Below are 25,352 nucleotides of genomic sequence, written 5' to 3'. Positions count from 1 at the left end.
GAAGCCTTTTAGTATCCTCCCTAAATAAAAATGCAATGGGCACATATATTTACTAAGATGTCATTTGCATTTTAAACTTTAATTTGAATTCTCCCTTATATAATAATATAATATCTCAAAATTCGTTTTTACCACGGTATATGATATAATATCACTACAAACTTTCTTTCTCCCTGAATGGGTTTTCTATAGCCTACCTTCATCTACAAACCCATACTTCGGAATAAAAATAAAATATGCAAAACAGCTCTTCTCAAAGTGGAAATACTATCTTAACACTTGATTGGTCAATCGTTAAACGCTGTGGAGTGTTAAATCGATGCGTCTCATTTCTAACAGATACCTTCAATCAATAATGCATTATAAATCAATCAAAACCGACAGATATTAGGTAAATATTTAATACATTTGCAGAGCAATGCCAGACTACTGTTGTTGTCATGTCAACATACTCCACCCGCAGGCCAAGAAAGTAATATTACAGTTTAGAGGAGACAGTGTTGCACCATGGACTGTGCTGTGTACTGTATGTACTTGGGTGTATTTAGCTCTTCCAGCCAGCAGGGGCTCACGAGTTACAGCAGCTATTCTTAATCCGGGAAGAAGAAGAAGAAGAAGAAGAAGAAGCCGCAGCAGCAGCAGCAGCAGAAAAAGCAGAAGAAGAAGAGGAAGAAGCGCTTTGGCAGCTGCTAGCTCCCGAGCATGTTTCTGACTAGCAATGTAGCAAAGAGAGACCACGCAGATGCATGAACTGTGGATACGTTTAGACAATATTTATCGTATTTACTAAGCAACACGAATTGATTACCACTAGCTGCACTGATTCGGACAAAACATGGCAGTTTTCCGGTTACTTCCGCATCCATAAAGTCTCCGACCGTGAAGCCTCACATCGGTAAACGCGATTGGCTGCCGCACATCTTGAGGAAACACTGCCTCGTCTGTGATTGGACGGTTAACCACGTGTCGTAAGTGAACGAACGCCAGGATACGTAACGAGGACACAAGCGGCTCGGTAGTAAGTTTCTCTTGGTTTTTGATGAGTTTTGTTATCAGATTGTGACTAGAGTACATAGTGCGTTTCTCCTCATTATGTGACAGTCTAGACAGATCGAAAGTATTGACAATAACGGGCTACGTAAGTGTTCTTCATGAATGTTGCCAGTGCCCCTCACTGTTGTTTCAGTAACCCAGAAAGGAGAGTTAAATGAGAAAGCTAACATTTGTTACACATTAATATATTGCCTCTGTGTGTTATGAAGGTATCGATTTTTGCCCCGTTATCAAACTTACACTGTAGCACAAATTACAATGGGCAGACAGGTGCAACTGTCTACAATTATCTACGCAATCCAAAAAAAAATTAACATAATTAGCATACAGCATCGTGGAAGTATCGTTATGGGGTGTAGATTAAAGTCCCACACTGTGATGGACTTTACCTCTTCAATATTTAACTCTGCTGGCACCTGCCCTTGTGACCTTTGCTCCTTTAATTTACCCACTTTCCACCAGCTCCTCTGACATTTTTTCACTGTTGCTCCTAAACCAGACATTTTGTCTTCATGTTTGGCAGCCTGTTTTAGCATTAGTGATTCTTCCTGGAGCACAGTGTGCTTTAACCTTGAATTAAAGTATCCACTTATCTCCTTCAAAAGCTTGTAAATCACATGCAGTTACATGGCAGCTGGTACAAATGCACTCAGTCTGTCCCAGATTATTTGTTTCCTCTGTTGTCCTGCTGGCTGTTTTGTCGGTAATTTGCCTGGAGGTTGTCTGTGAAGGGTCTCAGGCAGCAGCCATCCCCAGCAGGATGCAGCCTGACACAGACGCACACACAAAAACAGTTTAGGAACAACTCAAAAAACATGGAGAACAACACAAGGTGTTGACCTGGCCTCCAAATTCACTAGATCCCAAACTGATCAAGTATCTGTGGGATGATCCACAGAGGCCACTCCCCTCAAACCCATAGGACCCAAATGCCTCCACTAAAAACATTCAGTTACCAGACACCACAGGACACCTTCAGAAGAGCCATGTCCATTCTCTGATGAGTCACAACTGTTTTGGTAGCCTGACTGGTGTATATCACTGTATATTCCCCAACTGAATGATTTACAGACTCATGAAATGATATGTAACATTAACGACACAGAAAAGATTCCACAAAGACATCCTAAAGCGACAAATATAATCAAGAACATTGCTGAATGCATTGTTTGCGATCATGAAGCCCTGTTGGCTGTGGAAAATCTGATTTTGTGGCTACGTGTATCATTTTGGGAATTTCTTAAATTGCTGTCCCCTGACGATATGAGAAAGTGATGGAACACATTTCATATTCACTAAATGATGCACAGGTGATCAGCTGTCAAGGCTTAGAAATATTAATACAGCCACACAGATTAGGATAATAAATACATATAATTTTAAATGTGTATTGAATCAGTACTCTGTATTAGTCGAAATGCAGAATTCTTTATTGGGAAGGAAAAGACTTGTTTCTTAACATCTCAACCTGAAACTTTTGTCTCTTCTGCTCACCAGATACTCCCTGGTTGGTGAATTATGATGGAGAAGAGGGTCTGAGCTGTACTCAAACATTTGGGATACCCTGTGTATGGATTCATGTTGAAGTAAGACTAATTTCTTGTCCCTGTAGGAACATACACTGATCAGGCATAATATTATGACCACCTTCCTGATATTGTGTAGGTCTCCCTTGTGCCTCCAAAACAGTTCTGGCTCATGTTGTTAGTGGAGGCCTTTGGGTCCTATGGGTTGAGGGGAGCCTGCATTCTGCTGGGGATGGCTACTGGCATCAAGGATTGTTGTTGCTATAGAGTGGGGGTGTCTGGTCTGGTCTAGGTGCGTGGTACATGTCTAAGTAACATCCACACAAATGCTAAATCTAAATGTCTCCCAGCAGAACATTATTGTCACAAGGTGGTCTTTACTTCTCCTGTCCCCTTTCACACATGTATGCAGCTACAAGATATGCACAAAGAGCAAATGTTCAATAAGTAATGTTGAATTATTTTTTTTCTTCTATGGCTCCCAGGTTTTCTTTTCCCAAGCTGAGTAGAGCAGTGGAGCGTGTGAGGAGACTGACGGCTCAACTCTGCAAAGCAACCATGTCCACAAACCACCAGCTCTCCAGTCCATCCTCTGCAGCCAACGGGGTTGCTCCCACTGCAGCCATCCTCATCATTGGAGATGAGATACTCAAGGTGATTTGGAGTTGACAGATGTCTGTGCCTTGTATTTAAGCTCTGTGTGACTGACAGCACCCCACTGAGAATCCTTGGGAGTTTGTGGAACGGGGAAAGTCAAAATAAGCCAGGGTTTCTTGTTTCTCATAAATGTATGGGCTTGAACGCATTTGATTTGATTAACATATACATCCTCATCAGTATGCCTGGACACTCTTCAGACCTCCATCCAGTCTCGCATCCACAGTTCATAACCCCAGGAAAACCCTGTGATGGTTATTTGATGTGGCAGCAGTGCATGGTTTTAAAATGACAAGTTCACCATTATTTCTTGACTTGACATGATCATGATTTAAACATGAAGTCTTTGATTTTGTGTCCAATGTCACGTCTCGCCCTCAAAAGACGCTCATTTTGTGTCCTTGAGTTTCATCAAGCAGGAGCTTAAATTTTTATATTTATATTTTTTGAAGTCCTTGAATGTGTTATCCAAGCGAGGGTGGTGACACTGGACTGAAACTAACTGGGCTTCTCTTTCAGGGTCACACAGTGGACACCAACAGCAGCTTTCTGACACGAGCACTTAGGAGGCTCGGAGTGTCTGTGCAGCGCATAACAGTCATACCAGATATACAGGAGGTCATTGCTAAGGAGGTGGCCCTCCTTTCTCCTCAGTACACACACCTCATCACCTCGGGGGGCATAGGCCCCACTCACGATGACATCACCTTTGAGAGCGTTGCCATGGCGTTCCAAGAAGAGGTTTATCCCCACCCAGAGCTCACACAGGTGATTAAAAAATTCTTTGGGGTGGTGGACAAAGACAGCGCTGCTATGAAGATGGCAATGGTGCCTCGCTCAGCCAAACTCAACTATGGAACTGATCCTCAGACCGGGAAACGGTTCCTCTATCCACTGGTGAGTCAACTTTACACAGAGGTGACTAGCTTACTTCTTTGACATAGTTATAGAATACTAAATGGCATCAAATGATACCCAAGCTAAAAAGAATCTGTGAATTCCATCCACTGAATGACTCAAAAGGAACTTCCCAACTATCTGATGCAGTCTTCTGTGTATTGCCTTAAGTGCTCTTTTTAGGGTAAACAGTAATTTCAGGGTGATGGTCACTCAAATGACATAATAAGCTGTCGGTTCGATCTTGTCGTGGGGTTATTATTGGAGACACTTGGCAATTTTGACAGCTAACCAGACACTGTGGCAGTGAAAAACAACTGCTCACAATGGGCAAAATAATTATATTGAACACTCAGAGACACTAGGAGTGAAAAGAATTCACACAGTCAAATTGCAGTTTGCTGAAATCACCGCACATCGACGTTTTCTCTTTACTTCTTCTTGTAGTACACAGTACGGTTGATGCGTCTGGTGCTTACGTGCTGTGTTAGTCTCAGCCAGAGATGCATATACGCATTTATACGCATATCCTATTCAGAACTAACATCCGTCATTAAATGAATGGCACTTGCACATACTCGGTCCTTATGAGTCTGGACACACACCATTGGGATTTTGTTATAGGGCGCTTTTTAACTGATGCAGAGAAAAAAAAAAAACTGCATGCAACTGAATAGTCGATCGATCAGTCAAAGCCATTTTGTTGTACACAGTTTCTACTCAACAGCACTCAGATGATGTGCATGACTACATCACCGTTACTCTTCTGTCCATCAACCACCCCAATAATTTCACAAAATGTTTTTTAAAGTTAGTCAACAAATAACTGTTACTATCAACGTACATGTAGCAGGGAGCTGTGGGGTCGTGGTTAGAGAAGCAGTTTGAGACTGAAGGTTCGCATCCCCACCGTTTAGTGCCTTGAGGAAGCACCTAACCTCCAAATTGCTCCCCTGACGCTACCCAAGTGGCGGCCACTGCTCTGAGCGTACACACTACTGTGTGAACGAATGCATGGGTCAAATGCAGAGAAAGAATTAGCCCCATGAGGGATCGATAATTCAATACTTCTTCTTCTTCTTCTTCTTCTTCTTCTAGACTAGTTTACAGACATATTGAGCATCACATGCATGTGACCCATATTTGTTCTTACCGTATGATGCGTCCACCTTCTTCTCCCAGGTCAGTGTGCGCAATGTATATATCTTTCCTGGGAGCCCAACTTTCATGGAGAGGGCCTTTACCGGGCTGGAGAACCTCTTTGCTGGATCAGGGACCACTTTTCACACTCGTGAGGTAACGAAATTAACCCCACATATCCGTGACAATCCCACCCGAATACTCCGTTTCAAATAAACTAACCAAAGATTGCTTCGTTAGGTGTTTGTGGACGCCGACGAAACGGACATTGCGCACGTGTTGACTAAACTTCAGGCTGAATGGGGCCGAAGGGTGTCTCTCGGCTCCTACCCTGAAAGTTTGACCAACTATCACAAAGTCAGGCTGGTTCTGGACTCGGACAGCCAGGAGGAGGTGGAGAAAGCCGAAGCGCAGCTGGTTGATGGGCTGCCCAAGGGTACTGTGGTGCCCTTACTCAAAGACCCAGTGTCCATCGCCTCTACTGAAGTGTACACATTGGCCAACAGTGGTGAGTAGAGAGAGAGAGAGAGAGAGAGAGAGAGAGAGGGTGCAGGGAGTAGTGAATGATTGCTAATCCTAATATAAAGTCCCCTTGCACTTTACACAGGGACTGGGACCGACAAAGGAATCAAAAATATTAAAGTAATTATAGCTGTGAAAGCATAGTGGATTGTAAAAAAAAATATATATAACTTATATGAGACTCGGTAGAGAAAAGAGTGAATCATCAATCACTAATATGAAAAGCTGATATCTTTACTCTGAATTCAGTCACCATAATGAGGCATCATTTATATGATTCCTAACAAGTAAATTCACAGTCATTTGTCTTTTCCTCCCGCAGGCACAGCGCTGGGCGAGAAAGTTATGTCTTCTCTTAAAACAATAGAAGCTGCTCTCGATCAGTATTCGACAGAAGAAGTCTGTGTCGGCTTCAACGGAGGCAAGGACTGCACGGCGCTGCTCCATCTCTACTATGCTGCACTGAAACGGTAACAGGAGGGGAAAAGACAGTGAGAACATTTTGAATCGTTTAAACGGGACCAAAAAAAAAATAAATGACCTGAGGGAAAAGGGAACGTTAAATCAAAAACGGGAGGCTACCATTTCAGCACACTGGGTTTTGGCACACTGTATCTCAGCAGTAAGTAAGTCGAAAAAGAAAATCAGTTGTAAATACTGACTACTATTTGGGCTTTTTTCTGACCTGTACTGGATAGATTGTAGGAGATTATGACAAGAAGGATGAACATTTATTTGATCTTTTTCAATGCCGTGTTTTTTTTTTTTTTTAATTCCTTTTTAATGTCTCATTTCTCTCATCCTCAGGCGGTATCCAGATGCAAAAGAAAAGGTGAAATCTCTGTATATTCGTATTGGCTCTCCATTCCCAGAAATGGAACAATTCCTCCATGACACAATAAAAAGGTGATCTCCACCAGTCCACCCGACACTCTCTGGGAAATAAATGTTTCCTTTTAGTAAACACAGTTCAGTTGATCTCCTTCGTGTCTCCCAAAGATATGACTTGGAGCTGATCACTGTGGAGGGCAGCATTCGACAGGCCCTGAACGAGGTGAAGGAGAAGAGGCCGGAGCTGAAAGCCGTCCTGATGGGGACCAGGAGGAGTGACCCCTACTCGCACACACTGACGCCCATGTGTCCCACTGATCCTGGCTGGCCGGACTACATGAGAGTCAACCCATTACTAGTGAGAGTCACACAAAGATTATACAAAGTTGTATCGCGATAGATAGGACTAGTGTCGTCGGCTTTTCAGTTGGTGCCGTGTTGAATCGACGGACAGATGCGGTCAGCTAGGTCATTCTGATTGGCTGATCAGCTTAGCCAGCCACAAGAGAAGTGGAAGGGATGAACGGAAATAAAGCCCCATTTTCCATCTTCATCTAATCTAAACTGTAAGCCGATGATCAGTTAATATCTGAGCCTCTGGTTTCATCATTTGAATACTGAGCAAGACTGCTGCCACTATCTGGTGTGAAGAGCTATTTTCTTTCATACAGATGCACAACATATGTGCCAGCTGTTGGTTGTAGTCTTTGCGGTGTGTTCAAGTGCAGATTTTTGGTGCAGACACAGGCGATGTGAGGAGATGTCACAGTTGGTCCTCTTTGTTGGTAGTTGTGTGTCATTGGTTTGGTGTCTCCAGGCTTTAAAGTGGATAAAAAAACAAAAACACTAAACATCAGAATAACTGATTCTTCTTCTAAGGAGTGTTTTCTTTTTATCTCTTTCCCTCTTTGTCTTTATTTCCAGTCTTTAGATTTCACCTGTCAAAATAAAAGGGAAATACCAAAAAAAAAAAAGAAAGTTAAACTCTAGTAACAGACGTTTGAAAATTGTCGTCCAGTCCAGTGTATATTCATTGCTGCAGGAGAAACAGCTTTTTGTTTACTGGTAATAAAAACAGTTTTTCACTGTCCTAGCTAGGCAAGCTTCCCAAGCTGCACTTAAATTTGTCATCTCGACCAAAGCAGATGTATATAGCGTAATCACAACCCCTGCACGGTAAAATGCAGCTCTGCAGTAGTGCTTCATTTGTCAAGATTTTAATTACACTATTTCATATCTAATGTTTTGTCTCATACGCACACATATAGTGCATTTAATGCAGCTTCAACATAATGGGAATAAGAGTCTCGAAACAAATGCTTAACTTGGAAGTCATCGCGTAAAGTTGTTGCAGGGCTTTTGTGCTGAATTGCATTTTACTGTATTAAGGCCTGCATAATTTATATGTTGTTGCTCTTACTCTAAAGATATACAATGTCACCTACTTTTGTTGTTATTATTTTGTAAATGTATTTAAAAATGTCAGTGGTAGTAGTACTATGACAGCTGTACTGCTAATGAAACACACACACACACACACAAGGAAGCACAGGTACATTTAGCAGTTGACCCCAATTCACGATAATTTATTTAGCCCTTCATCACATGAGTGCCTATAAGCGGACTCCAGAGGATGAGTTATCCTAGATTAAAATAAGTGACTCAGTTGCAAACCTATTACAACCTATTACTGTGTTTTCCAATTCTCCACAGGACTGGACGTATCATGACATCTGGGCGTTCCTGAGGACGTTATACCTGCCCTACTGTATACTCTATGACAAAGGGTGAGCACGCTTTTTTATATCTATCCTTTCTGTTATGTGTCCCTTGTTTATTCAGAGATAAGCAACAAAAGCAGCAGGTGTTAAATTTCTCGGTCAACCTGCAGGTACACTTCACTCAGCAGTATGGACAACACCTGTCGGAACAAGGCCCTGCAGGTGGTGGACGAGAGGGGCGTGACGCGATACAAGCCGGCCTACCTCCTGGAGAATGAAGAAGAGGAGCGTAACTCCCGGGCCTGACGTTCCCCCGTTTTACTGCGTCACCTGTTGCTCATGGAACCGTTTGTTTAGTTTAAACTCCTAACTTAAAGATTGTTTAGTCTTCTTTTGAGCATTTGCTAAAGATGTCATGACATCAGAGTGAGACGGCAGGGAAAGTGTGCGCGCGTGAAAGTGTGTTACGGCCCTTGTTCACTGATGTGACTCTGAAGTAAAGGCTTTCTGTGCTGCTGAATAAAACATGACTGTGTCTTCTTTTTCCTCTATTGTTATGTTATTTTAAGAGCTCTCACGTATGTAGCCTGAGAGGCGTTCACTATAGCTCTCGGCTTATTTTATTTATGGATCCATTTGTCTTAAATCCAAGAACAACAGAACACAGAAAGACCACCACTCCCATCAAAAATGTCTCAGTAAACAATGGAGAAAGGTTTTAGAAACTCTGCGTGCACCAGCATGGACCCTCTTCTGAAGGTCACCCAACAGGCTCACACTTATTAATGTGTCTCTCGCTGAGCGCACAGCCTCTCCCCCCCTGCTCCCTGTAGTTCTGCCTGTGCACCTCACGGGCGCGTTGTTCTCACGTTTTCCATTTAGCGCCCGTGATTACAATAAATTACCTTCTCTGTTTCCAGACATGATTGAATCCAGGCTCATCGATCCGCTCTCTCCCTCTCCCCGCCTGGAGATTAGTCAACGCCGCGCAGCGACGATCGATACCGGCCGATCTAATAAAGCGGGTCGCTTACGAGGCCACCGCGGGGCTGCACACACTGTTACACCAGCAATTACCACTTCTAGGCAGCCCTGCCGCCCCCCCTACCCCCCCCCCCCACATACCTCCTAACTTATCTGTCCGGGCTTCACGGCTTGCTTGATTTATTAATAATAACAGTAATAAAAGAGGCAATGAGCAGAGGCTTCATAATCACTGCAGAAATGTAATGGTGTGTGTTTTGGTCTTGGGGTAAACACACCGGGACATTGTCTGGATTGATATTTGTGTGGAAGAAAATTATGTTATGGCCTTATAACGTGACTGAGAGTAGGGCAAACTATTCTTTTTTTTTTTTTTTTTTTTTTTTTTTTTTTGCAGGTTATATATATGTAGAAAATATGAACATTTCTGGATTTTCTCTGGCTCTAATTTGTGTTTATTGATACGTTCTAGTTTATTTATGTCGTGATCACTGGTGAAAATTGAGTAGAGGAGAGATGGGGCAACTTTTGTATTTATATTTAATTTTTTCTTTTTTTCTTTTTTTCTTTTTTTTTTTTGCATTTTCCCTCATAACTACTTGTAATACACAGGCTGTTTTTTTCTATTATATAAGAAGCATACCCTGATAAATAATCAAGTTGCAAGTTGTCAGCCTTTGGAGGTAATTGTAACACTGAAAATTCAAGTTATATTAACCAGCTGCATCTCAAACAAAAGCACACCTCAAAGTAATCACATTATGGCGGGCATTATGCATTCAAAGCAAAAGCGTATTTTATATTTTTTATTTTTTTGCAGAAGCTGCAGTTGTTCTAATGGTGACAGGAACTGAATGACTTGGATGATAAACACTGATCAGCTGATGAGCCACAAACAGTCTTTAACCAAATACATGCTGGAAGACAGACATATTAACAGGTTATAATAACGATATCATAGGCATTAGATCTGGCAGGCTCAGTGGAATCTTGTAACGGCTATGTTAGCATAGCATGCTCATGTTCATTTGAGTAAAAAGGACTCAAACTTGATGTACGTTACGTTTCAATTCACTGTACCAACTGAAAATTTGTTGAAAATTTGTTCCAAGAATAAATGAAGCTGCCAGAGAGAGAATCCTACTGAGCATGGCAAAACGCCATCGTCCTAGCTTGTTTCCGCTTTGAGGAATTAAGTTTATCGTTTCTAAAAGTTGTGTTTTTTAGTCTATTATGTTTAGGATTCTCTGGCAGCTGTACGTGTGTTAAGATTTTAGATTTTTATTCAACCAACGACACATGAAAATCATAAAATGATCAGTTATTCACACAAAAACATTAAACATGAAAAAAGTAAATAAATAATACACATTTGTGCAAGATATGTTTCACAGTCTCTCAGATTAACTGTCTGACCTCTCTGTTATTTATTCTACAGTATTTAAGTCCTGACACTTTTACTAAGCTATGGGTTCTGTCTCTGCAGTGGCTGCAAGACGCATTTTGACATTTGTATGATATATTTCCAAAACTGATCACCGCCGTCCCTTTTTCTTCCATTGTTTCCAGTTTCCTCTTCATCCGCTTTCAGCTGTCACTCCATCATTCTCACTTAGCTGTGTCATCCTTCACGTTTGTTTTGGCTTCACTTGCCAAAGAGGGAGCAACGCTCGCTGTATCCACTCACTACCTTCAGTCGTCAAGCCGCTTTCTTCCCCTCTGCCTTTCCTGCGTATTATGACTCTGAGTATCCCCTCCCATCGCGCCTATGAATGTTAAAATGATGTTTTGATTTTATGGCGGAAGACTTGAGTCAGAAAAGCATCTGGGGCGAGATAGTGGGAGGATATGATTATTAACTATGAGGGGTCCTTTTTGTGGTCCTCAACGGTATATTTATGAATATATTATTTTTTACACTCCTCTGATCGAAATGGATTTTGTTTGAAATCTATAAAACTATAAATAAAACCTCAAATAAAATTCAGATACAGCAACTCCTGTGCCATATGAGACAGAGTGGATCAAAAAGTGGCTTTTTCTTTCCCCTCCTGTGTGTACTTAAACTTAATTGCTTCTCCAAAAGCAGATTTTTTTGTGACCAGAACTAAAGTGTCGCGAGGATAAGAAGCTAATCCTGCTGCTCTCTGGGTTCACTTCATTGTTTCTCTCCACATCTCCCAGGTGGGACTGAGGTATAACTGAATCCACACAGCTAACAGTGTGTGTGATATGGACTCAGCATGCCTTAAAATCACACTTGGGGTGACTTTGTTCAAAAATATGTGACGAGCTTTGATATCAGAGTGAACCATCCATCTGATGCCTTGGTGACTGTGATGCTTTTCTCTAAAGGAATATATTCTTAATCCAATTCCTCAGCAGTTCCTGCAGTGTAAAACGAGACTTGAAGCACCATGAGACAGCAATTCAGGCAGTGTCCTAGGAGGGATGCTTAACACAGAGGATGAATAGACACTCCGTTGTCAGTAAGCATCAGGAGAGAAGGAGGACCTTTGAGTCTATGCAAATTACCAGCCCATCTGCATGTAAAGCCAACCGACCAGAACACGGGAAATAGGATGTTCAGTATCAAAGTGTCACACATTAAAAGTGGATGAAAGTAAGTGAGAAAGAAAGGAAGGGAGGGACTGGGAGGGAAGAAGAGGCGGGAAGCTGCTTTGCTTGGTGCCACGTGAAGTGTGACTGACTTAGCTCATTTGTAGCTGGTTTTGGTGTGTTCAAATAAAAGCCAGTCTCATAATCCTAAGTTTGTCACAGCTCCCAGTCCGGTACACAGAACCAAGACCCCCTGCTCATATCCACACACATGTGATGCATTCAGAAATGCCTTTCATACGGCAGACTCGCTTTAATCCAAAGGGCCAGGGCCTGTGAAGCTTCAGGCGGCACGCTGAAAACTGATGAGAAAAATCCTGCTCAGCTCAACTCGGCTGGAGCTCATTTGCACTCAACAGCCATAACTTAAATGTGGTGGGGGCTGTCCTGGCCAGTTTCAGTTGAGTCCTGTTTTTATAGATTAGAATTGGATTTTAAACTTTCTAAAAAAAATCCCTCCATCAGTATTATGCTTTTCTGTGTTTACCTGTGTCATAGTGTCAGTGTGTTGCTTTTGTATATGTTTTCAAATGAATGGATGTGACTGGTATCATGTAAGCTGGTCTACAGTCATATGTAAAAAGAACACATCTCACGGAAATGTTTGTAGCAGTGACTATAGATAGTGATGATATACTTTAACACCTGACCTGTCTTGTTTGAACCTGTGACATCTTGGGTCAGGTATTCCCTGTGCTGTTGGAGTAAGTGGTGACCTCAATCTGAGATCTAAGGAGCTCCTTAAGGCCTTTAGAGAAAAAGGTTGTGGTCGCCCGATTCTAGCCAGAGTATGAAATAAGTCATACCATTGAAAGAGTTTGCCAAGGACAGGCCTCTCCAGAAAACCATCTCCAAGAGCAGACCTTCTGATGCCAAAAGAAGTCTTCAAGGACCCAAAAACCAAGCTGTGTACAATCAGATAGAGATTGCACACTTTTGACCTGCAAGAGAGGCCTTCCAGAGAAAGCATTTGCAGCATTAAAGCAAAAGTTTGTCAGTAAACATCCAGACGGAGACGAAGCCTTTTGGAATAACCTGCTCAGGACAGATGAATTAAGCATAGAGCTATGTGGCGATAGTAACAGTAGACATGTTTGCTGCAGTCAGTTTTTCAGAAAGAGAAGGCAATACAATCTCTGAAGCTCGCTGGTGGAAATGTTATGGTCAGGAGTTGCCTCAGGCTGCACAGCTTGCAGTCGCCGATTCTAATATGAATTCTGCATCGTATCAAAGAGTGGCCGAAGATAATTTGAAAGTTCAAGTTGAACGGGAGACGGACACGTGAGCAGGATAATCATGCTAAGCACACTGGCAAATCTACCAAGGACTAACTCAGAAAGAAGAGATGGGCGGTTATGGATCTGAGCAAAGCCCCAATTTTAGTTTCGGGGTTATTTAAAACAAGCTGCACTTGAGAGAAAAACTCTCAAACATCTTGCAAGTGAATGGATTTTTTCAATGAACGCTAAAACTTCAGAAAGTCAATGTCAGAGACTGAAGCACAATCATGCAAAACGCCTACAAGAAGCTATTTTTAACCGGCTTCTGAGGCCAAGGGTGTACTTCATTTTAAGAATCTGACATGTATTCATTAGCTTGTTAAATAAATGACTGGATAGCTGATTTCCCTGTAGCGCCTTTCACATAAAATACATCACCTATATCTGTAAGCACTGGTAAGTGTTTGCTTGTCCAGTTGTATCACACAGCTAACGATTTCCACGGGACAAACCACACTTGACTGGTTGTGTTTGACAAGCGATCTGGTTTTGTCATAATCTGGTCCATTCACGTTTGTCACCATTTCTCTGGCACACTCCTTTATGAGGATACAGCAGAAGCAATTACACTGTTGCTGGCTACCTGACAGGTGTAAGGGATGTGAAAAGGTGCGTGTCATAAGCAGACTTTATTAGAAACAAGCAAACTGCTTTCAAAGAGGAAATAACAGGTCTGACTATTATTCATAACTTGAAAATTAAATAGTGCACAGGTTCATCAAGGCTACGTAAGTATTCAGGGGTAATCCTCGGAGGTGTTTATTGCACAACACAACGTTTCTGTGCCTCCAAAGCAACTATTATTGCAAATAGTGCAGTAAATCAAGTTATACTGTATATACAGTGAATAAAAAAACACAACAGTGCTCAGAAAAGCAGATGGCTCTGGGTGTACTGCTGGGTGGCATCTTCAGTAATGAGCCTGTAAATGCAAATGTGTTATTTCATATCGGACTTATTTATTTCAAATGATGTACTTGCCTGTGATCTGAGGTGACATTTTCAATCTGTAATTTGTAAATGATTAGAGGGACCTTTCGGCTGTTTAGTATCATTCCCACTTTTAAACTAGCGACTGTCAGTGTGCAGTGTGGAGTCTTTATATCATATTAGTTGTGAGCCAAAGTTGTGCCTCATCCAGGTTCTTGTTTCCGTTCTTGATTTGGGAATTTTCAGATCACATTTCAGACGTTTTGATATAGATGACCGCATAATATTAGCATCCATCATTTCAATTTACTGCCCAGGCCTTTGGTGTAAAAGTCCACGGCACTTGCTCCCCAATGCGGCCCTGGCTTATCCAGATGTTATTTAGCAGACTACAGGCATTAACTTTTGTGATGAGGCTGCAGGTAAGGTCGCAATCTCTCACTGCCATTCCTGTGTCAGCTAGAATGCTCCGCAGGACCTTTACAGTCATGTGGGGCTTCTTTGCATTTCTGCCTGGCAGATATACCGTTTTATCAGAAAGATTTTTTGGTCTTTAGACTAAGACTTAGAGAGACTTCATTGATCCACAAGGGAAATTGGTCACAGTAGCTCAGTTGCACATAAAAAAACACTCTTAAAACCAGCAGTAAAAAGGCAAACAGGTGTAAGTAAATAGAAAAAAATTAAATAAAATACATATGAGACAAGATAAAGGATAAATAAGGTGCAATAATATGGATGGAGGAGCATTGGCATGAATAAAACAGAGTTATCTGTCAGAGAAAGGTGTGTTGTTGTACAGCTGGATTGAGAATGAAGTCCTATAGCGTTCACTGTGGCAGCAGGGCTGGATGAGTCTGCTGGAGAAAGAGCTCCGCTGTCAGATCTTGCCCTGACCTCTACAGTTCCCCTTTACTGCCATTTCTAAATGACATTTCAGACAGTGGAAATTGCAAGCTGGAAGCACTTTGAAATCTTTTTATAGCCTCCCCCTGCTTTGCAGGCATCAATTAGTTTAATTTTCCGATGCTCAGTCAGTTCCTCAGCCCATGGTTGTTGAGTGTTGCCACAAGGTTTGAAGAGCAGGCTCACAATTCCTAATGACAGTTCTTGAACTGCCTTACAAGTCCTAATGAGTCAATTAAGGGGTAAATTAGGATCTGGGGCTTTACAAGAAGAGTATTGCTCAAAACAATACTGCAGTTGGTTGTTTTTTTATGTTAATAAAATAAAAATAAAAGTAACATTTGGAATATTTGACTCTCATATCTGTTTGCTTCAGGGGGTTAACTTCTTTTCTCTTCAAAATTAAAAAAATAAATCTACTTTAGGATTAAACAGGGAGCCCAAATGTTTACAGAAAATTGTATTTGAGAAAAAAGTCTGGTGTAGAGTAACTATTGGTCAGCTCTGAGGGCCACTGAGGAAGAAAGTTTCTCTGGAAAAACAAGTTAAGGGAAACTTCACAGAAGGAAAACCTTCTTAACAAAAGAGAAGAGGATATCCTAGAATCAGTTTCTGAAAAATGTAAGTAGAGGGCCTTCTTGTTATAACCCACTTCACAGATTTAAGTTCTTAAGTCTTTTACCCTCCACTGCATGAAGGGTCTGATATTTACTCCGAGAAACACACTGTTGACTGTATCTGATTACGTAGTATTGAAAGCGTCAACGCAATATGTGCAAGAGATGTCAATGGCGTTAAAACAGTCCTCGACTCTGATATCATTATGAACTGTTTTGCATGTCTGTAGTGGAGCACACACAGCTGAGGCATTTCATCCAGGAATAAATAACTTCTTTCTTTCCAGACATGTGCACCCAACAGCAAAAGACTTTCCCCCCTTTCGCGGAGCGTCGTGATTCCTCATCCTAGAAAATCTTCACACGCTGGAAGCTGCAATATTTTACGTCCAAAGATTGAGAGGTCAGGAGATCTCAAACTGTGATTCAGTCCCATTTCCTGAAGGTGATTCTGTTTGGAAGCTGGCAGATGTGGGCAGAGATGACAGCCAAAGATTACCACAGATTGGTGAACTGGAAAAATAGCAGTGGAGCTCTGGCACCCATGAAACCTATAACTGACTCTAGCCATCGACAATATTTATGAACACGTCTCGGGGAAAGCTTCCAAAGCAGGACTTTAATTGCAGAAGTGGTGAAACATCGCTTTTATGGCTCCATCAAAATTAGTTCGGCATCGCATGAAGATCCCTTCCACACATGTTTGAAAATGCCTAAAATAGTCTGCTTTGAATAATAATTTGTGTCTGAAATGTATTTTTTTAGGTAAAAAATTGTTAAATGACCTGATTGAAAACTCTTACACTGACATCTCTGCCTCCTCCCTGATTGAAATATCTTAAATCAAAGCATATTCATTATGCATGCTTCACATTTTTTTTTCTGGATAATGAGAAATGCAGATTTCAAGTTTCCACATCACACCAGTGAATGCTGCCTACTGGACCAGGATTGTTTTGTGATGTCTCAAATCTTCGTTCAGCGAGCGCAGGAGAAACTTTCCACTTTCACCTTCAAGTGAATTTGACAACAGTCTATTAGTGTCAAACTCTGAACATACAGTACGTCATGCTGCAGCGTGAAGGTCAAACATCTGAGGAGAAGCAACACTGACCAAAACCGATTTTTGAGTGGAGATGTACAGAATATAACTGTGTGAAATAACTGACTGAAGGTACATGTTTACTGTCAGCCGCTTTATGCCAAAACCTATAGAGTGAAGGTTGAGTCACTTGGTCCAGATTGGCCTTGTATCACTTCACTTCCCAGAAGAGATAATGGAGTTTTTTTCTTTTCTTTTTAATGAACGCCTTGGTTTGAATAAAATAAAATAAAGTCAAATGAAGCAGAAAATTCTAAATATCTTTTTTTTTTTTCTCAAGGACTATGAGAAATGAGACTCCTGATACCTTCTCCTCTCACCTCGGCTCACCTTGGATCTGAAGTACAGCATGTGAAAAATGCACTGGTCACAGTGTCAAAACTGATAAAGGTGTTGATTACATGCTGAGAGGCTCTTCACTTCGAAAACACATTCATCCAAAATTCAGGAAATGTTTACAAGGCCATTACTGAAAATCTAAGACAGTGGAATCTTCAGAATAATTTTAATCTGCTGTTATATTTTTGTTTTAATATTTAATCTCATTTTACTTTTTAATAATTAATAGCAGTGTCCTCATTGGAGTATTTCAGTGTATTTTAATTGTTGCACATTTGCGAGGAAAATTATCACCGTTTGTTCCTATTAACAGCCATCTGAACGGCGACGGCCTTCAGCATTCAGCCAAGCTGCAATCACACGTAGGCCAACATAATCTGCCGTAATTACAGTGTCATTTGTGGAGATCTGCGCTATGGATATGCAATAAGGAACATGTTCTTCCAGACACATAGTTAAAAAACTGAATTTGTCACCGCAGAAATTGTTTATGATCGCAGTCCTCCGAGGAAACCTCAGAGGAAACTTCAATGTGGGCTTTTCATGATCTTCTAAATGTATATAATATGGAAACATCTGTGTATAATTATGAAGTTTGTTTTGGAGGTTGAATTCAAATCCAGCTTTGGTACATCAACACACAACAGACTCAACAAGTACAAAGAAATATTGAAAATCTATCCGAAGAGTAAATTTGGACTGGTTCCTGTGTGAAATCAAAGATTAACTCAAACTGTGCACGATTTCCTGGAATAAACAGCCGTCCAGTTTACAGCCTCTTTTAAAGTCCCTTTCCTTGTAAATCAGTCTAAAAAGTGTTTGCTGATTTCCGTGGCCTCACTTTTTCACAATGGAAAAGGAATACAAGAAAACATGAGCTTTGGAAACTTATATGTGAAGGTCAAAATCAAAGCCACGTCATAGCAACACGCCTCAACAGTGACAAACGTGTCATCAGAAGAGATCATAAACCATGAAATAGGAGCATTAGCCCTATTATCCAGGAAATTGCCTTCCTGGCTTCACAAGGCGTTCTACATTACAGCCTATATAAATGATAATGCATTTACAGCTTATTTGGATGTTCACTTTTATAGCTAAAACACAAAACAAACAAAAAAATCTTCCTTTGGGCTGTGTCCAGTCTCTGAAAATAACTACTTGAGGGTCGATGAATTGGCTATGATGCTCCTGAGTCTATTAATACCCAGAGTCTATTGGGTATCTGAGTCTTATCAGGCTTTGGCGGCCCATAGATAAAAACTCAGCTCGATATTCCACTAGGTTGCTCACATTACAACGGCCTCTTACACCACAAGGTCATTTCAAGTCCCCAAAGTCTCCTTATCTCCACACTCCTGTGTATTTCACTGAATGTGTGTGTTCCACAAATAAAGCCGTATGCGTTGTCACCGAGACCACGAAATATCAATACGTCCAAACGATAAATAATCACAGACTCAAACCGTTTAAATGCAATCATATTTATTTTATTGTCTCGCCACGTAAAAAAAAAAAGGCTCAGATTGCAGTTGGCTCTTCACAGAAGAAGCTACATTCTTCACTAAAATGTGAAAGCAGAACACGTTAACACACACACACAAACAAAATCCTAGTAGTACATGACCGTAGAAATTCTACCCAACAGATTTATTTAACACATCTTCAAACATTGGTTTCATCACCCATTTTGGAAATAAAAAAAATAAAATAAAAAAACAAGGATAAGACCGGTGTGATTTACAGTATTCTGACACCCAAATATTTCACGAAAAGATATATATTAAGCGCTAACAATGTAGTTTTTAAAGCTAGAATAAACTTTACCATTAATTTATAGATTTTCTGAACACAAGTCACTCATATATTGTGGAGAAATAATTAGCAAACATTATAAATATATAAACTTCATTTAATTTCAAGGAAGAATACACCTAATTACCTCTAATTTCAGTTTAAAAAAATCAATAAAATAATTGTTAATTGATTATGATTTACTTTCTTTCTTTTTTAAATCAGTGTCTGCCATTTTTAACGGCTTCTTGAAAATGGAAAATGACAAAAAATCTAATTCATTCAAATATTTTTAACTTGAGAAACTACACTGTAGCAAAGCATATGGAAAATATACCAGTAAATACAAATATATCCAGAAAATAAATCAGTGTTTCTTTGTTCGTATGAATGGGTAACTTTTGTCCGATTCTGCGGTTACATAAAAGCGATCAGTTCTTGCTAAAACATTGGCTTTATGTAGTTAATATACCTTATTTTTCAGAATATATTAACTATACAGGAAAACCTACAATAAAAAAAAAATAATAATAAAAAAACAAACTCTAGAGCTTGTGTGCATATCTGCACATCTGGTATGCCAACAGGAGAATCCACCAATCAGCTGCTGCCGTGTGTCCAACGGAGCCAGACGAGCTGATGCTCTCCGTTTACCCATAAACCCCTCTGTTCTGCACTTTGTTCTGAAGCACGGAGAATTCGTAGAGGCAGAGCAGCAGGGTGACCAACGAGGGAGGACAAACTCTGTCCCAGGTCCCATTATTTCCATACAGCACCAGAGTCTGGTGTCCAGTATCTGGGTTTATGGACAACCCAGTTCAACTCCAGTACAACCAGTTCAATCCCAGCAGGGGGCGCAGCAGCCCAGGCTCGCTCTTCCAGAATGTTCCCCCCATTTCGTCCTAAAATGATTTCACTTTCAAAATCTAATTAGTTACAAAACACACTTATCTTGCGCAGACGAAAATGAGGCAGTTATTTGTTCCTCCGCACGTACAGCAAAAATAAAAAGTCACCAGCAAACTGACTGAACTCCAACCTGAGCCACTCGGGACAATAATGCGTGTTTATTTGGTCACTTTTCACCTGGAGTCAGCTTCTCAAAAAGACGCGAGGACAACACAATCAGTAGGAAATGAGAAACGAGAAACGAGAAGCGGGAAAAAAAAAAAACTTTGTTGGAAGAGGTCCTGACAGACTCATTGTTCTTCTGGCATCAGAGTGGGATATGACGCTTATGACTAGCCCTAGCTGCATACATAACATTCTGTGCTACTACTTACACAACAAGTGGGAAGAGGAAAAATAACAAGAAATGAATCACTGTGATCCAGCGAGTCAGTCCCTGAGTCACCGTGGCCCCGTTTTGGAGAAGACATCCGATTCTTTCTGGAATTTCACAGGTAAACAGCCATAAGGTAATACGAGTCATTGACAATAGCTTGGCATGTACTGAGTGGTGTCATTTGCTGTCTGAGCGCAGGCTGCATTCTGCACTTGAGCGTCTGACGAGTGATTCCCAGTCCCCTGGAGAACGGGTCGGTGATGATGAGGACGGACGGGTCAGGTGGTCAGCAGGAGGAGGACGAGGAGGAGGAGGAGTGGGGGTGAAGCCGTCCTCAGTGAGGAAACAGAACTTAGAGGTATAGTTTCTGAAACGGAGATGGAAATGCGTGTGAAACATGTAAGTCTGATAAACATCAGGTGGCCTAAAGTATCTGGACAGGAGATCTGGAGTTGTTTTTCAAGATTTGGGATTAGCCGTGCAGATAAAGGAATATCTCAGAGCTTGTTGTTGTTATGTTACTTTAGACGACAAAGGGCCTCCAAATGAACAGCAGCAGTTTTGGTGGGAGGCTCTGTGTTTTCTGAGCTTTAGCAAAGACCAGAACCTAGCTTCCTCTTACACTTTGAGGACAAATTTGAACATCGATCGAGTCCTGCAATTTATCCCTTTACATCTACGCCCCAAATCACTAATGCTCGTGCCTAAATTGGATCAATGAGTCCTCTAAAAACTTTTCAGATGAGTGGAATATGATAAAACGGCACATTGACGTCCACGGACTTGGAACGAGACAACACAACAATCACAATTATGTTTCTGTTAGAGCATGTTTCAAGTTGGAACTTAACTGAAAAAGATGAGAGACAAAGACAGATGACATGTATGAAATAATCAAACATATGTTAGGCCGGCAGGTCAGAAAGTTTCCTAAAAACTAGCAGATTAAGATATTGCATCTCACCTTGTATTTGTTTTGAACCCTCTGACGCTGTAACAGGCAAGCAGGAGGAGAGAGAGAGAGAGAGAGAGAGAGGGAGAGAGAGATGATTTAGATAAAGCTGAGGCAAAGAAACAAGATGCTGATTAGTCATTTTTGCATCCTTAACTTTCTCAATAAAGCTACTGCGTTGTGGAACAAAAGGAGCAAGAAACAGACAAATGACCAGGGGAAGGTATTTACCATTACTCAAAGACTAACGCCATGAAAAATGAGTACTGACTGCCTGTGCAACCCTAAATATGTCCCCTATGCAAATTCTCTTAAAGGTCGGATAAAAAAAGAGCTTGAGAAGCACGGCAACAGGAAAAGATAGTGTTATGTAAATTAGAAAGGAGTAAGAATGATCGAGATTATACAGAGGGGGTACAGGAAATGAAAAAGAAGGGGCGGAAAAAAAAAAACACGAGAAAATTCAAAACGACAGAGCGAAACCAAGAAGTGGACAGAAGATGAAAGAGGGGAGCGAGTGAGAGAGTACGGTGGGAAAAAAAAAAAGAGAGTTGGAAAGATTGAAACAAGGTCAGACAGAGAGAGAGAGAGAGAAGGGAGGGAGAGAAAGAGACGGGATAAGGGGGTGTTTGTGTCTGAGCGTCACTTTCTCAGCAGGAGGGAGACTAAAAGGAAATAATGGAGGGAAGAATGGAGGGATGGTAGGATGGAGGGATAGGGAGGGGTTAAAACGAAAGAGGCAAAAAATACAGGTGGTGGGACTGAAAACTGAAAAAATAAATAAATAAATAAAAAATCCCTCCAAAGAGAGAACAGCCATATAATACCAGGGAGAGAGGACGGGAGGGTCAGGAAACGAGGATGAGACTGCACAACTGCAGGTGTTATTAAATCGATCTACGGCCTTGAGCCCACCTCTGACACTGCAACCCTGAAAACTCATAAGACACACATAAAACACACGGCCGTTCACAGCGCACACACGGGCACGAGGGGTGTATTGATGACGGCAGGAATACGATCACAGATCCCCACGCGCTCGCCCCCTCGGTGTGACTGTACAACATGTCGCTCCGGCAGACATGAGCCAGTAAATTACTCCAAGGTCCTGCACAACCCACGGAGCGTCCAGGGGTTAACGAAGCATTAAATAGCATGCTACGTGTGGGCCTCGCACTGGGCTCGTGTGTGTCTACGCGTTTGCAGAAAAACAATTAGAGAGGACAAGAAATGGTCAGTTTGTAGTTTAAAAAAAAAAATGCTACGGTAGTTGTGTGAAATTAAATTAAGAAAAAAAAAATCATGAAAATTACTTTGGGTTCATTTTCAATTAAAAAGTCAGGCATATCTGATTTCAGTTTAATGAACAATTATTTATTAATTTAGCAAATGCATCATTTAATATTTAAATTGTTGGGGAAAAAAAATAAAAGCTTTATTTTTACACATGCACGTTTCACGGCCGTGTCCAAATTATCACTTATTTATTGTTGTAAAAGTATAAAAAATTAAAGAATATTTTCCGTATTTTTTTTCTTCTCCTTACTCGCCTAATTTTTATTTCCCCGCTCGCTTGACGAGAAACAGTTTCGAACAAAAACAATCGACGTGCACGCAACTCGCCGACAATTTCTGGAAGTTGATTTTCGCTCGCGGTGAATGCCTTGCGTTTACCCGGCTGTGTGTGACACGTGTGTTTTGACCTGGCTTTAATCACATCATTTGTGCAACTGCTTCACACTGAGGACACCCTTTTGTATAAAACGTCGTAATTTTGGTCATGGCGAGCTCTGCCACAAAATGGTGTCCAACGGTGGCGTGAGTGCAGGAACACTGTGTTCTCTGCAGTGCAGTCAGAAACCTGCCGCATGTGTAACCGTACATGCACTACCACCGTTAAGAGTGTGTGTGTGTGCTGGCGCGTGCGTGTGTGTCTTCAGTCGGCAGAACGCCCCACTGCAGAGACAGACATGTTCCACCATCCCACCTCTCCTCTCGTGCCGCCATTTTACACACACGGGAGCTGATGCTAACCAACTCTCCTTGCTAGCAGTTTACGCAGGGCGGAAAAAAAAATGAGGCAGAAATTGCGAAAGGAGGAAAACCGAAGAACTAAAAGAAAAACGTGAATCGATGAAAAAGGTGAAAGTAACATTTTGAGTCTGGAGTTCGGGATCCGAGAGAGCTCGGCCGGGAGAGCGGTCCGTGCATGTCTGTGTTGGAGTTTCGTCCTCGTGTGTGTCAAGTTCAGAGGGTACAAAGGTATTTGGGCAAGAGTGGAGGGGGTTAAGGAGGGCAGTGATGTAAGACATTAAAAAAAACAGCTGGAAAAGGGAAGAATGAAAGTGGGGGAAATGCTGAAGCTCTGCAAACTGAAATGAATGTAATGGACTGCTCACAGCGGGAGAACGACAGGAAAAAAGGGAAGAGAGACGGAGAGAGAAAGGGAATCAATTAGAGAGAAGGGGAAGTTGGTCTGTAATGGTTTCTCACAGTGGGTCGGCTGAAAAGGAGAAAGACAGAGAGGCAGAGCATCAAGGAGAACAAGAGAGATAAACACAACGGGAGGAGTTTTATGGAGAAGTTGCAGTGTTTAAAAAAAAAAAAAAGAAAAAAAAAAGGTAAGTATGGAGTAAGAAGCGAAGCGAGCCAGTGAAAGATGCAATAGAGGGCTGCGGGGCGCCAGAGATTTCACATGACACCAGTCTGCCGATACCGATTCAGAGCTTTGTTTTCTGACGCAACGCAGGCTTAAGCACCTTTCAGAAAAAGAAAAAGAAAAAAAAAAAGCCCTTTCTCTGGCGTGATTCGTGACGGCGTTGTGTTCAAATAAACATCACATCGCCACGCCGAAAGGCATACGGGAAAACTAAATCGCCAAGACACGCTTTAAAAAGGCTCCAAGCCGAAACCAGGATGAGGAGACGAGTCGCACAGCGGCGAGACACGTGTGAGCGGGATGTCATTAGAAGCCTCCCGAGTCAGTGCATCTGTCCCGGCCGGTTTGTCGCGTTCTTTCGGTTAAATTAAGGCGATAAACACACACATTCACACACACCGGGGAGGAGGCGGAGGGACCGGTGAGCGGTGGCTGACCTTGGAGCAATGACAGCGTACCTGATGGACTCTCTCACTGTCACCACTCTCTGTCCTTCAGACCAGTGTGAGGCTATGTGTGTGCCGATAATTAATTCTTGAAACACCACCACAACAGGGCATCCCCACATGGAACTGCCTTTTAATCAGGCTGCTTTCTGGAGACAAAAAAAAAAAAAAGTTTGAGGAGAGAGGAAGAGAGGAGGGAGGCGCACAGTTTGAAGTTTAGATAAGAGATGTAGCTGAAGGACAGGAGCTGCCATCACCCGCGGCCACACACACTCAGAAAGTACACAGACACGGTGCGCCCTGCTACCGTGCTACCTGTCAGATAAAAGGGAACCTGAGCAGGAAGGAACCAGAGACTACGTGAGGTGTTACCACAGGGAAAAACACAACAACAGCTGCGGTAAACCTCCACTAATGGACAGCCAAAGAGAGACCCTCCAACTCTCCTTCATCTCCTCCCTCATAAATCTCGCTCGGCCTTCTCTCTCCGGCCTCATGTATAGTCATCCCCACGCACTCGCTGCACAGCGTGCGCACGACAGAGATGGAGCGAAGCAGGGACGCGCGGGGGGGCGAGGAGGAGGAGGAGGGGGAGGAGAGGGGAGTCGGCAAGTAACTGTATAGCAGATATAGAGATACAACAAAGAGATAGTAAAAACACAGGGAAGGTGGAGGAAGCGGGGTGAGGGTGAGGGGGGGAGGCGGGGCGACGTTTAGGCGGAGGGGAGGAGGATGTGTAAGAGACTGCCATGGATGGTGCCTAGATTAGTTTTGCTCCAGTAGCGAAAGATCATAAAAAATGAGGAAGGGAGGAGAGAGCTGAAGAGACAGAGAGAAGGGGGGGATTAGTGCCACTTCAGGAATGACAGAAGACTGAAGAAAGAAAGAGCGGGAGGTTAGAGTCGAGACGGGGAGGGAGGAGGGGGGAGGACGGAGATCCTGAAATTTAGTCGGGATTAGTTTTGGTTAAGGGATAGGATGAGAGGGAGAGAGAAAACACGACAAAAGGAAACAGTACGGATGTATGTGTCTCTTTGTGGGTAGAGTGAGGGGTTTCTAACGGTAGAGTCAAGTGTGTGTGCGTCTCCCAGC

At 42.0% G+C, this 25,352-nt stretch overlaps 2 protein-coding genes across 4 annotated transcripts in view; one reads left to right on the top strand and one right to left on the bottom strand.

Moving 5' to 3' along the window:
- Nucleotides 1-476: 476 nt before the first annotated feature.
- flad1 (flavin adenine dinucleotide synthetase 1) lies at nt 477-9,376 on the top strand (the record flags this gene model as incomplete). 2 transcript variants are annotated; one of them, XM_084557520.1, is made up of 11 exons in its annotated part: nt 477-1,018; nt 2,551-2,639; nt 3,065-3,233; nt 3,756-4,133; nt 5,316-5,429; nt 5,514-5,781; nt 6,118-6,265; nt 6,603-6,701; nt 6,795-6,984; nt 8,340-8,413; nt 8,518-9,376. In XM_084557520.1, the coding sequence occupies 10 exons, from the start codon at nt 2,632-2,634 to the stop codon at nt 8,651-8,653; spliced, it is 1,584 nt and encodes a 527-aa protein (XP_084413646.1). In that variant the 3' UTR covers nt 8,654-9,376. The 2 variants fall into 2 exon arrangements, with proteins under 2 accessions (XP_084413646.1, XP_084413645.1); XM_084557519.1 differs by lacking the exons at nt 477-1,018; nt 2,551-2,639 and having other exon boundaries at nt 3,054-3,233.
- A 9,216-nt stretch (nt 9,377-18,592) lies between these two features.
- efna4 (ephrin A4) overlaps nt 18,593-25,352 on the bottom strand; it is a 32,525-nt gene continuing 25,765 nt past the window's right edge. The window contains exons 4-5 of one of the 2 annotated variants that reach the window (XM_084556175.1): nt 21,168-21,194; nt 18,593-20,570 (exon numbers count right to left, since the gene is read on the bottom strand). In XM_084556175.1, coding sequence (XP_084412301.1) covers nt 20,482-20,570; nt 21,168-21,194 — 116 coding nt within the window. In that variant the 3' untranslated portion in view covers nt 18,593-20,481. The remainder of the gene's footprint in view (nt 20,571-21,167; nt 21,195-25,352) is intronic. The other variant, XM_084556176.1, reaches the window with a different exon arrangement.

This window comes from Chelon labrosus (genome assembly GCF_963514085.1).
Source record: "Chelon labrosus genome assembly, chromosome: 12".
Taxonomy (NCBI): domain Eukaryota; kingdom Metazoa; phylum Chordata; class Actinopteri; order Mugiliformes; family Mugilidae; genus Chelon; species Chelon labrosus.
Note: the sequence above shows the minus strand (reverse complement) of the source record. Positions and strands in the feature narration are given on the sequence as shown.